The sequence below is a fragment of the Populus nigra genome, chromosome 16, assembly GCF_951802175.1.
Source record: "Populus nigra chromosome 16, ddPopNigr1.1, whole genome shotgun sequence".
In the NCBI taxonomy this organism is placed as follows: domain Eukaryota; kingdom Viridiplantae; phylum Streptophyta; class Magnoliopsida; order Malpighiales; family Salicaceae; genus Populus; species Populus nigra.
Genome location: NC_084867.1, coordinates 4,574,430 through 4,585,067, shown reverse-complemented (window position 1 = coordinate 4,585,067; position 10,638 = coordinate 4,574,430). Strand labels below are relative to the sequence as shown.

General features: G+C 32.1%; 1 protein-coding gene across 1 annotated transcript; it reads left to right on the top strand.

The window, feature by feature from the left end:
• Nucleotides 1–8,336: 8,336 nt before the first annotated feature.
• On the top strand, nt 8,337–10,325 carry LOC133675175 (NAC domain-containing protein 92-like). The gene is made up of 3 exons (XM_062096464.1): nt 8,337–8,599; nt 9,145–9,410; nt 9,530–10,325. The coding sequence occupies exons 1-3, from the start codon at nt 8,446–8,448 to the stop codon at nt 10,067–10,069; spliced, it is 960 nt and encodes a 319-aa protein (XP_061952448.1). The 5' UTR covers nt 8,337–8,445; the 3' UTR covers nt 10,070–10,325.
• Nucleotides 10,326–10,638: the final 313 nt, after the last annotated feature.

Here is a 10,638-nt window from a genome sequence, read left to right as displayed (position 1 = left end):
ACGAACCAGATTCCAAAGAAGCATAAGATTGTCTACAAGAGACACAAAACCAAGTCCTCAAAACTAATAAAAAGAAAGACAACAAAACTAAGACCATTATTTATCAAGGTCTTGATGAAGCCACATTTGAGATCATCGCTTCCGTATAAACCTCAAAGGAAATATGGGAGGCTCTCCAATAGAAATACAAAGGTGTTGATAAAATTAAAAAGATTCATCTCCAATCTTTGTGAGGTGAATTTAAATCATTGCAAATGAAGTCTTCAGAATCTATTTTTAATTATCACACAAGAATTATGCTGATAGTCAATCAGATGAGAAGAAATGAGAAGCCCTCACAAACGCTCGAATTACTGAGAAAATTTTGAGATCCCTAGATCCAAGATTTGATTATATTATTGTCACTATTGAAGAGTCCAAAAAAATGGACAAGTTGATGGTAGATGAGCTTATGGGTTCTTTCCAAGCTCATGAACGAAAGATTGTGAAAAGAAATGGATATAAGAAAATAGAGCATGCCTTGCAATCAGAATTGTCCCTAAAAAGGACAGATACGAACAAAAGGAGACTTCAACAAGTGGATATACCATTTAAGGAAATGATCAATAAAGACGAAGATGATTTCAATGATTTCAAAGAAGAGCATCTTGGAATACAGGATTTAGAGGCAGAGATGTAAAAAACAACACTAGAGGAGGATGGGGACAACAAACATTTACTTCTAGAGAAAGAGGAGGCAATTACAATAATCATGACAAGAGAAATATTTAGTGTTATAATTGCAATTAGTTTGAGCACTATAACACTGAATGTCGAAAAAAAGCTTCATTAGAGGCACATGAACAAAAGATTGTGAAAAGAAATGGAGATAATGCAATAGAGTATGCCTTGTAATCAAAATTGTCCCTAAACAAAAATAGATACAAACAAAAAAAGACTTCAACAAGTGGATATACCACTAAAGGAAGAGGTTAACAAAGATGAGGAGGGTTTCAACTATTTCAAAGAAGAGGATATTGGAATACAAGATTCAGAGGCAGAGGTGTTAGAAACAACACTAAAAGAGAACAAGGACAACAAGCATTTACTCCTAGAGGAACATGAGGCAATTATAATAATCATGACAAGAGGAATATACAGTGTTATAGTTGCAATCAGTTTGGGCACTATAGCACTAAATTTCAAAAGAAAGCTTCATTCGAGGTACATGAACAAGCCAACTATACATAAGAAGATATCATCATAAGAGGATAAGCTGCATTATTTGTCTAATAAGGACTAAGTGAGAATTATGAGAATGTTTGATATCTAGATTTTAGAGCTTGCAATCACATGTATGGACAACAAGATTTGTTTGGTGATGTTAATGAGACTGTATAAGGATAAGTCATTTTTGAAGATGCCTTAAAAGTTATGGTAGAAAGTAAAGGCAACATCCCAATCAGGTTGAAGAATGAAGATCATAGCTACATTGCATATGTTTACTATATTCCAGCCATAAAGCATAACATGTTGAATGCAAGCCTAATTTCTAGAGAAAGGTTATACTCTTTTCATGAAGGATTGTCATCTTATAGTTAAGGACAACAATGGAAGATTAATTGCCTTTGTGAAGATGTCCAAAAATAGGATGTTTCCTCTAAACATCCATTATGATGTATCAAAGTGTTTGAGTGTCATCACCAACAATGAAGAGTGGCTCTGGAGACATCTAAATTTTACAAGTCTAAAGATGCTAGCAAGCAAGAAGATGGACAAATGTATGCCTTACATTAATCATCTAGATGAATTCTGTGAGAGTTGTGTCCTTAGTAAGCATCATAGAGCCAGTTTTGCCAAAGAGATCAACTGAAAAGTAAAAAAGCCATTGCAATTAGTGCACACCGACATGTGGGTCCCATAAAGCCAAAGTCAACTGGATATAATAGGTACTTCCTTACTTTCATTAATGATTATAGTACAAAGTTTTAATTACTTTAAAGAGTTTAAAGCAACTGTTGAAAAGCAAAGTGGATATAACATTAGAACTCTAAGATTTGATTATGATGGAGTATATATATCACAAGTCTACTCAAAGAAAAGAAGCTGTCTTTTAAGCCTTTTATACACAACAAAGCATCAAGCATTAGACAATACCATTCTATACACTACAGTTGAATGGTGTAACTGAGATAAGACATTAAAATATTCTTGATATGACAAAAAATCTACTCAAAGAAAAGAAGTTGCCCAAACAATACTAGGCCAAAGCTGTGTCATGTGTAGTGTATCTACTGAATCACTACCCAACTAAAAGTCTACAAGTTCTCACTCCTGAAGAAGCATGGTGTGCTCACAAACCATGTGTTACTCATCTTCGAGTCTTTGGTTGTGTGGTTTATGCAAAGATCCTATATACAAGAAGGACCAAACTCAATGATAAAAGTGAGAAATGCATCTTTATTGGATATAATGATAGAAGGATGGGATACAAGCTGTGTAATCTCATCGCAAAAAAAGTGGTTATAAGTAAAGATGTTATATTTGAATAAGATAAAAAAGTTGCTAATGAAATAAGGATAAAGAAAAAGTCAAATGGATCAATATTGATATGATCCTTGAAGATGAAGTGGAAGTACCAACAATACTTACAGAAGGTCCAATAACATAAATAGATGAGCCACAAACTCAAGTATATAGATTCCATGTATTCAACAGAAAAAACACGTCAACAAAAAATGATGAGAAATCTAAAAGATTTGTAAGATGTCACTCAAGTCATGAAATATACAATTCTATTTTATTTCTTCGCAGATAGTGACCCACTTAGCTTTAATGAAGTTTTCACATAGAATAAATGGATATAAGTAATAGATGAAGAAATACATGCCATTAAAAAAATGATACTTGAAAGTTGACTAATCTATCAGAAAGCAAGATAGTAATTGGTGTCAAATAGGTATATAAGACAAAGAAGAATGCAAAAGGCGAACTACAAAGATATAAAGCAACAGTGTGGCAAAGGTTATAAGTAGAAAGAAGGCATTAACTATGGAAAAGTATTTTCTCTTGTAACCTAGCTAGAGATAATCAAACTAATGATCTCACTAGCTGCACAACATAGATGAAAGATTTATCAACTTGATGTGAAGTTAGCATTTTTAAATGACTTTCTAGAAGAAGAGATCTATGTTGAATAACCACTTAAATATGTTGAAGTCGATAATAAAGACAAAGTATATAAGTTGAAGAAAGCCCTCTATGGTTTAAAACAAGCTCTGTATGCTTGGAATACTAAAATTGACTAGTATTTTCAAGAAAATGGATTTAAAAAATATCCATATGAATATGCAATGTATGTAAAGAAAGAAGATGATGGAAGCATACTATTTACATGCTTATATGTTGATGATTTGATTTTCATTGGTAACAATCCTATCATGTTTGAGGATTTCAAGAAAAGCATGGTGCAAGAGTTTGAGATACCAAACATTGGTCTAATGACACACTTTCTTAGCCTAGAAGTGATACAAAAAGAAGAAGGGATTTTGGTATCCTAAAGTGGTTATGCCAAAGATATTTTTGAAAAGTTTAAGATGGAAAGCCACAATTTGGTGTCAACTTTAGTGGAAATGCAATGGAATTGAGGAAGAGCAAAGTAGGAAATCTTGATCTAGCTTACTTTAAAAGCTTAGTATGAAGCTTCTGATACTTGACATGTACTAGATCGAATATACCTATGGAGTAGGACTTATCAGCAGATATATAAAGACACCAGATCAGTCTCACTTGAATGTAGCCAAGAGAATTATCTGCTACATCAAAAGAACAATGAATGAAGGTATGTTTTATATTTCAAGCAAAAACTTCAATCTTGTTGGATACTCAGATAGTGATTGGGAAAGAGATCTAGATGAAGAAAATCATAATAAGATTTGTCTTTTTTATTGGAGATATATCTTTCACATGATCATCTAAGAAACAATCAATAGTAACATTATCAAGTTGTGAAGTTGAGTATGTTGATGTAAACTCAATTATAAGTCATTTAATATGGTTAAGGAATATGATGAAGCATTTGGGAATTCCTCAAGAAAATGCTATAGAGATTTATATTGATAATTGATTGTGATTGCATTAGAAAAAAACTCAGTGTATCATAAAAGAAGTAAACACATTGATATATGTCATCACTTTATTCGAAAGCATGTGAAGAACAAAAAGTTGAACTGATATTTTGCAAAACAAATGATAAAGTTGCAGATATCTTTATAAAGTCATTAAAAGGAAAGGCATTTATTAGATTAAAGTTCATGCTTGAAATGACATCCCTCAATTGAGTTTAAAAGGATAATTTATTGTAGTAAACTCAATCCAGAAGATCAAGGATGACAGCCACCAACCATTTACTGACAGCCACTAATCGCTTTCACACTACCATCTACCATTATCATTCACATATGAAACATTGATTTTTCATGCTTTTATTTTGTGTATAATTAGACAACTAAGTTTATGTTATTGAGTGTGGAAAATAAAAGAGAGAACTAGTAAAGAGAAATAAAGGGTGAGAGTTTGAGAGTTTGCGATTTTATGTAAGCATGTCGTTTTTTTAAATAAAATAGATTGTTATATCTCTCTTGAGTGTTTCAAAACCATCACAAGTGATCTCTCCCATTAACATTAAGTATGGAGTTGGGAAAGGTTGTGTCTCTTTTTTTTTCTTTTTCTTCATCCCCTTTTTATCCTAAGTGTACTCTTTTTTTTTTTTCCATTCCACATAGTAGGCACGTCCCCTCTTCTCTCTTCACAATTTTTAGTCTCTCTTTCTTTTTCTTTATTTCATTCTAGTCCTCTTCCTTTATTTTTTAATTTCTCATTTTTTTATCCGGTTTGTTTTAGCAAAATTGAAAACATATAAAAAAGAGGCAAAAGGGTAAAAAATTATGAAATGACATTGGCCAAATCAAGTTGAATATATATATAATTTATTTTTACTTTTTGGAATTTATTGGAAAACAAGAGATCGAAATTAGGTGATGAAATGAAATATATAATAAATACATGAGATTTTGGAAGTAATTGATAGATTATATATTACATGTATTGTTAAATGCAAATGAGAGTATTCTTTGCCTCTAATGAGATAAAAAGCCTTTCAAAAAGCTGAGAGGTGGGGTCATCACTTGCGGCTTCTTGTTAACTATAGAAATGTCTCAATTGATGCCTTTGGTTCCTAACTTAATTACACCAAATCTTTGTCTGATCATAGAAATGCTATGGGTACAGAGTAGTCTTCAATTAGATACATGAAAAATATAGATATTTTTAGTTCCGTAGAACCAATGATCAAAAGTTATACCATAAAGTTTAGGAATAAATTGTTTCATTTTCTTTAAATTTCACATTTATATTTCCTTTTGGGTCATCATAATGTAATTCTCATGTTTTTTTTATATATAATTGTGTAAGCTAGTACTTTTAATCTTCAAAAATAGGTTGGGGATTAATTACTTTTAATGCTAAATTACTTAATTATTTCATAAATGAATTAATTACTTAATTATTTCAAAAAAAACACAGAGATATATATATCTTAATTTACTTAATTAAAGGTTACCATTAAATTATTTTTTTGGGGCTCATATTTTATGATAATCTTTTAGTGCTTAATCTCTTATAACATAACAATAGATTTGGGGACAATTTAGATAGATCATAAAATCAATATTATTCGAAAAAAAAAATATTTAGATCCAACTAACACCCACATAGCTGTGTGGGTCCATTTCTGGGGGAAAAAGTATAAAAAATAAAGCCAATTTTGCTAAATACAAGCCCATTTTAATTCCACTTTCGGCAGATCATATGTTTAGGGTAACATAACCTGGTGGAATTCTTACTTCATTCTTCTAATCAGTTTTTTTGCAGGCCACTCACGAAACTATAATTAATTTCTTCTACCATCATCTAAAATATTTTTTTTAATAGATATATATATATTTTTATACAAAATGATAAAAATATCCTAACTTAACAAATTTAAACCCCTACCTAATTTATTAATGATTTGTCATATGATATTAAAATTCATTTTTTTCAAGGTTAATTTTTTAATAAATTAGGTTAGATTTAAATTTCTCTTGTGAGGGTGTTTTTGTTACTTTATATGGAAATATATACTAGAATGATAAATTAAAGAATGAACTAAAATATAGAAACAGATTGGAAGCAATTAAATCGATCTATAGGGATATAAATTGGAGACTAGACATCAAACCCACTATGGAAGAACAATTTAATTTCTAAAACAACTGGCGTGCGGATTTATTATTTGAGATATAATCAAAGTTCTTCTTGTGTACGTTATGGTTATAGCTAGGAAAACCCTCTTTAAACTGCTCTTCCTTCTTCACATGAAATTGGTGCATAAAAGGAATGGATAATTATTCTTAATCTGTACATCACGTGGGTTCTAGAAGCTCAAATGCAAGAGAAAAAAACATATATACAGATGAAGTTAGTACATTGAAGTTCTAGTTAGGATTGAAATTCACGAGGTTTTCGAAGACAAACGGGTAAGTATGAAAGAAATTTAGGACCCAACAGGAATTCTTACCAAAGATACAGTCTCCAGCAGGTTTGGTGAGCATTTTAACCACTCTTGGAAACCTTCATCTACATGTATTTAAATTACGAGAATACTATACACTAAATTGAAGCAGTCAACTAATTAAAGTCTTAATGTATAGTGTCATCACCCAAACTTTTGTATGCCAATCATTATTTCGATGATAAAGAAAATCTACCTTAACTTAATTTGTTTTAAAATTAAGTTGTTGGGATATCTTTACCCTATTTGGATAGTTGCCACTAGCCTTTCACGATTTCGAATTAATTAATCATGACAATTCACGTTAGTTATATTAGATATATCCACAAGAATATTTTTTTTAACGTGGGTGTCTGGGTCAGCTTACACGTACCTCGACTAATCCCACGAGCCTTGAAGTTAACGACCATATAAACCTCTAGTGACTATCATATTAACAATTACAAGGCTCGAACCTGAGATTACGAAAATCCTTATTGTTTTTCTAGGAAGAGGTGTGTATGGATAGGAGCACATAAAAATTGAAAATTCACAAGTTATACAAAGAAAAAACATGGGTTAATGGTTAACTACATTATCTTGAATAATGTTTAATGTTTTTATTTATTATATTAATATAAAATGGTGATTACAAATGAGTTTCTTGAATTATACAAAGTGTTAAATGATTAAACTGATTTAAATTAGATGTACGTAACATTTCTCTAGTTTGATTACATCATCCTCTTATTAGGGATGGTAATGGAGGTTTATAGACCCCCCCTAATCTTCATACATGCCTTCATTTGTACTGCACACAATCTACAATTCTTCATACCTACTTTAATTGAAGATCAAAATTACTTTTTATGATAAATTTCAATAAATAAAATACACATGCAAAAAAGTACTTCATTTATTTTTATCAAAAAATGATTTTACATATATATTAAAAAATTATAAATGTAATAAATTATATATAAATATAAATTAAGGTGTGGAGGTTTATCAAGTTAGAGAATGCTCTATTCAGCTTCATACTTGAATAAGTTTGGTGTTTTTTTTACTCTGCCCCCACCTTCATCTCCATATATGGAGATAAAAATCTCTCCATACCCATCTTCATTAAGATAAATGAAGATGAAGTACTTTTATAAAAAGGGGTAAAATTATTTTTCATATATTTTATTTAGAAAAGTTATAGTTCCATAATTAATATCTATCAAACATGTTAGGCGATAATATTACGAATAAAAAAAAACTAAACACCCTCATGTCACACAAACATACAGAGAGATGATGCAAGAACCGACAAGTGTTAATAATTAATATATTGATGGGTATAGTGGTGATCAAGACCTAATGTTCTCATTGGACTAGAGTTGGGTTGGTAGAAATGGGTGAAGGTGGTTGGACAAGTAAGTTCATGGAAGAAACATATAATCAAATCTGGTGTAACCAAGGCTCAACCCCTCTCGCACCGAGATTTTTCCGTAAAACTATCCCCCTTCTTTGTCTCATCATCATCGTCAATGCCACAAATGTATGGTATTTTTGTAATATCCTTAAAACTCTAGTGACAATTTTGGTAAACCAAGTTTCTAGTCCATGCATCGTAATGGCATTTTAGAGAATTAGTTGTCGTAAGAAGATCAAGATTTCATTGTCAGTACTGTTGTCATGATTGAAAAAAGAAATTAAAAAAATGGACTACCCATTGGTGCTTCTCCTTGAAGGATGATTTATAAAAGGACCATCTCCCTCTTCTTGTTCTTATTGATGTTATAAGGCTTTGTCTGCGAGCATCATCCGTACTCTCTGGGGTTTTTAATACTGTCTTGTCTGCTTAATTTTAGCCAGTGTCAGCATTGAAAATGGAGGAAAGTCTTCCTCCTGGATTCAGGTTCCATCCAACAGATGAAGAGCTAATTACTTGTTATTTAACTCGCAAGGTTTCTGATATCAGCTTCACCTCCAAAGCTGTTGTGGATGTTGATCTCAATAAGTGTGAACCCTGGGATCTCCCAGGTACTTCTTGCTTTATAATAATTGCTATTTACTTCCTTGCATGTTTCGAATCAAGTCATCTTTCTCTTAAACTTTTGTTCCTGCTTAATTTTGCCTCCTGTTCTCCATTAATGGTTAAGGTGTTTGCTCTTTGATCAATATTCTCCTATATATATATGGTTTCGCTATTGTCATTCCAAAAATTGATGATCAATGGAGAATATTTCGTTGACAAAAGAAAAATAAAATATATCCCACGTTTTCTCAAGAGATAAATAACTTAATTTAGAAGCATAAATTTTAAAAATCCGTCCCTTATTAATTCCTGTCGTTTTCTTTTTAATATATTTTAAAACAAAATAATTTTAATGTTTTATATTGCTATAAAGTTCTTGTATATGAAAGGAAAAAAGATTATATTGTTTATTTTTTTATTTGAAAAACAGTAAAAACTTGAAAACAAAATATGTTGAAAACCTCTTCTCCACACTCAGTACGAAATTGAAGTATTATTTTCTGAACAGCTTCACCTCATGATTCAAAATTAACATGTATACATGGTGCAGGCAAGGCATCCATGGGGGAGAAAGAATGGTACTTTTTTAGCTTGAGAGACAGAAAATACCCAACTGGACTTCGAACCAATAGAGCCACTGAAGCAGGCTACTGGAAAACAACAGGGAAAGACAGGGAAATCTTTCGTGCAGGAGTGCTGGTAGGAATGAAGAAAACCCTAGTGTTCTACAAGGGTAGAGCCCCGAGGGGTGAGAAAAGTAACTGGGTTATGCATGAGTACAGGCTAGAAAACAGGCATCCTTTCAAGTCCACAAAGGTAATGCATATATACTTGGCACAATTTGACCAATCCTTACAGCTTTATTATCAGTCCATGCCATGTTCTCTTTGTGTTTTATAAGACTAGCTAATTTCTTCGGTGTTTCATTGCCACAGGAGGAATGGGTAGTTTGTAGAATATTTCAGAAGAGCACAGCAGTAAAAAAACCGCAGCAGGAACCATCCTCTCAGCAATCTCTAGGGTCTCTATGTGATACAAACTCAATTGTCAATGATCAGTATGGAGATATTGAGTTACCAAACCTAAATCGTATTGCCAATTCATCAAGTGGGTTCAGTAATATTTCGGCACACACTTACAACAACGAAAGCAATGTAAATATGAACTTGAACATGAATTGGGCTGCAGCAAGAGAAGCAGCGCATGCAACTCTCCCTTCACTCTCATGGCCTCCAGGATTGCTAAGCTCAAACCTTACAACGAATTCTTTGTTGCTTAAGGCATTGCAACTCAGGAGTTATCAACAAAGAGAAGCTACAACTACTGATTACTCGTTTCTGACAAATGGGAATATCGTTCATGAGTTTGGGACTGATTTAGGTTCAAATTTCCAAGCATCTTCTTCTTCTAAGGTTTTAGACTCAGTGCCACAGCCACAGCAGGAGCAACCATTCAATTTGGACTCCATTTGGTGAAGCTGTAATTAAAGTTAAAATTAACTAACATCTATCCTTTTTTATCTTCAAGTGGGGTATTTGAAACTGTGACTCAGGACAAACAGCTCATACCCAAGAATAATGTTGTAGTCAGATATTGTACACGTTGGAAATCTTTCTTATTTGTTTGTGAAGTAGGGGAAGTTTTCCTAACTTTCAAGTGTCGAGTTGGTGCAGCAGTAATCTTACTTCAATGTCGAAGTGAGGGAAAATCCCTTGTTCTTCGTCACTGTTATATGTTCATGTTCCACTTCAGAACACTTATATCTATTCGTAAATGTTCAATGTAAATTAATATTTCACCAACCTCTTCTTAATTAGAGGCAAATTTATCCTTTTATTCTGTCAATCAAATAATTCGATTCCTCTTTCTCATGCAATTATTGGAAATTATAATCAAAGTGTCCATAGAAAAATGCATGCGCCATGCAAGCTCTAGGACTACGGGAATCCCTAATGAATTAATCGATGGATCATCAAACTCTAAATTTCACAAAGAATTGCGTTTGGAATTGTTTTGGGTGCTTTCCACACTCCAAAACAAGCAC

Excerpts from the sequence above, each read along its gene's own strand:
- LOC133675175 (XM_062096464.1), top strand. The coding sequence starts at position 8,446 with ATGGAGGAAAGTCTTCCTCCTGGATTCAGGTTCCATCCAACAGATGAA. Across the intron at positions 8,600-9,144 it reads TGAACCCTGGGATCTCCCAG|GCAAGGCATCCATGGGGGAG; the intron begins GTACTTCTTGCT and ends TACATGGTGCAG. Across the intron at positions 9,411-9,529 it reads ATCCTTTCAAGTCCACAAAG|GAGGAATGGGTAGTTTGTAG; the intron begins GTAATGCATATA and ends TCATTGCCACAG.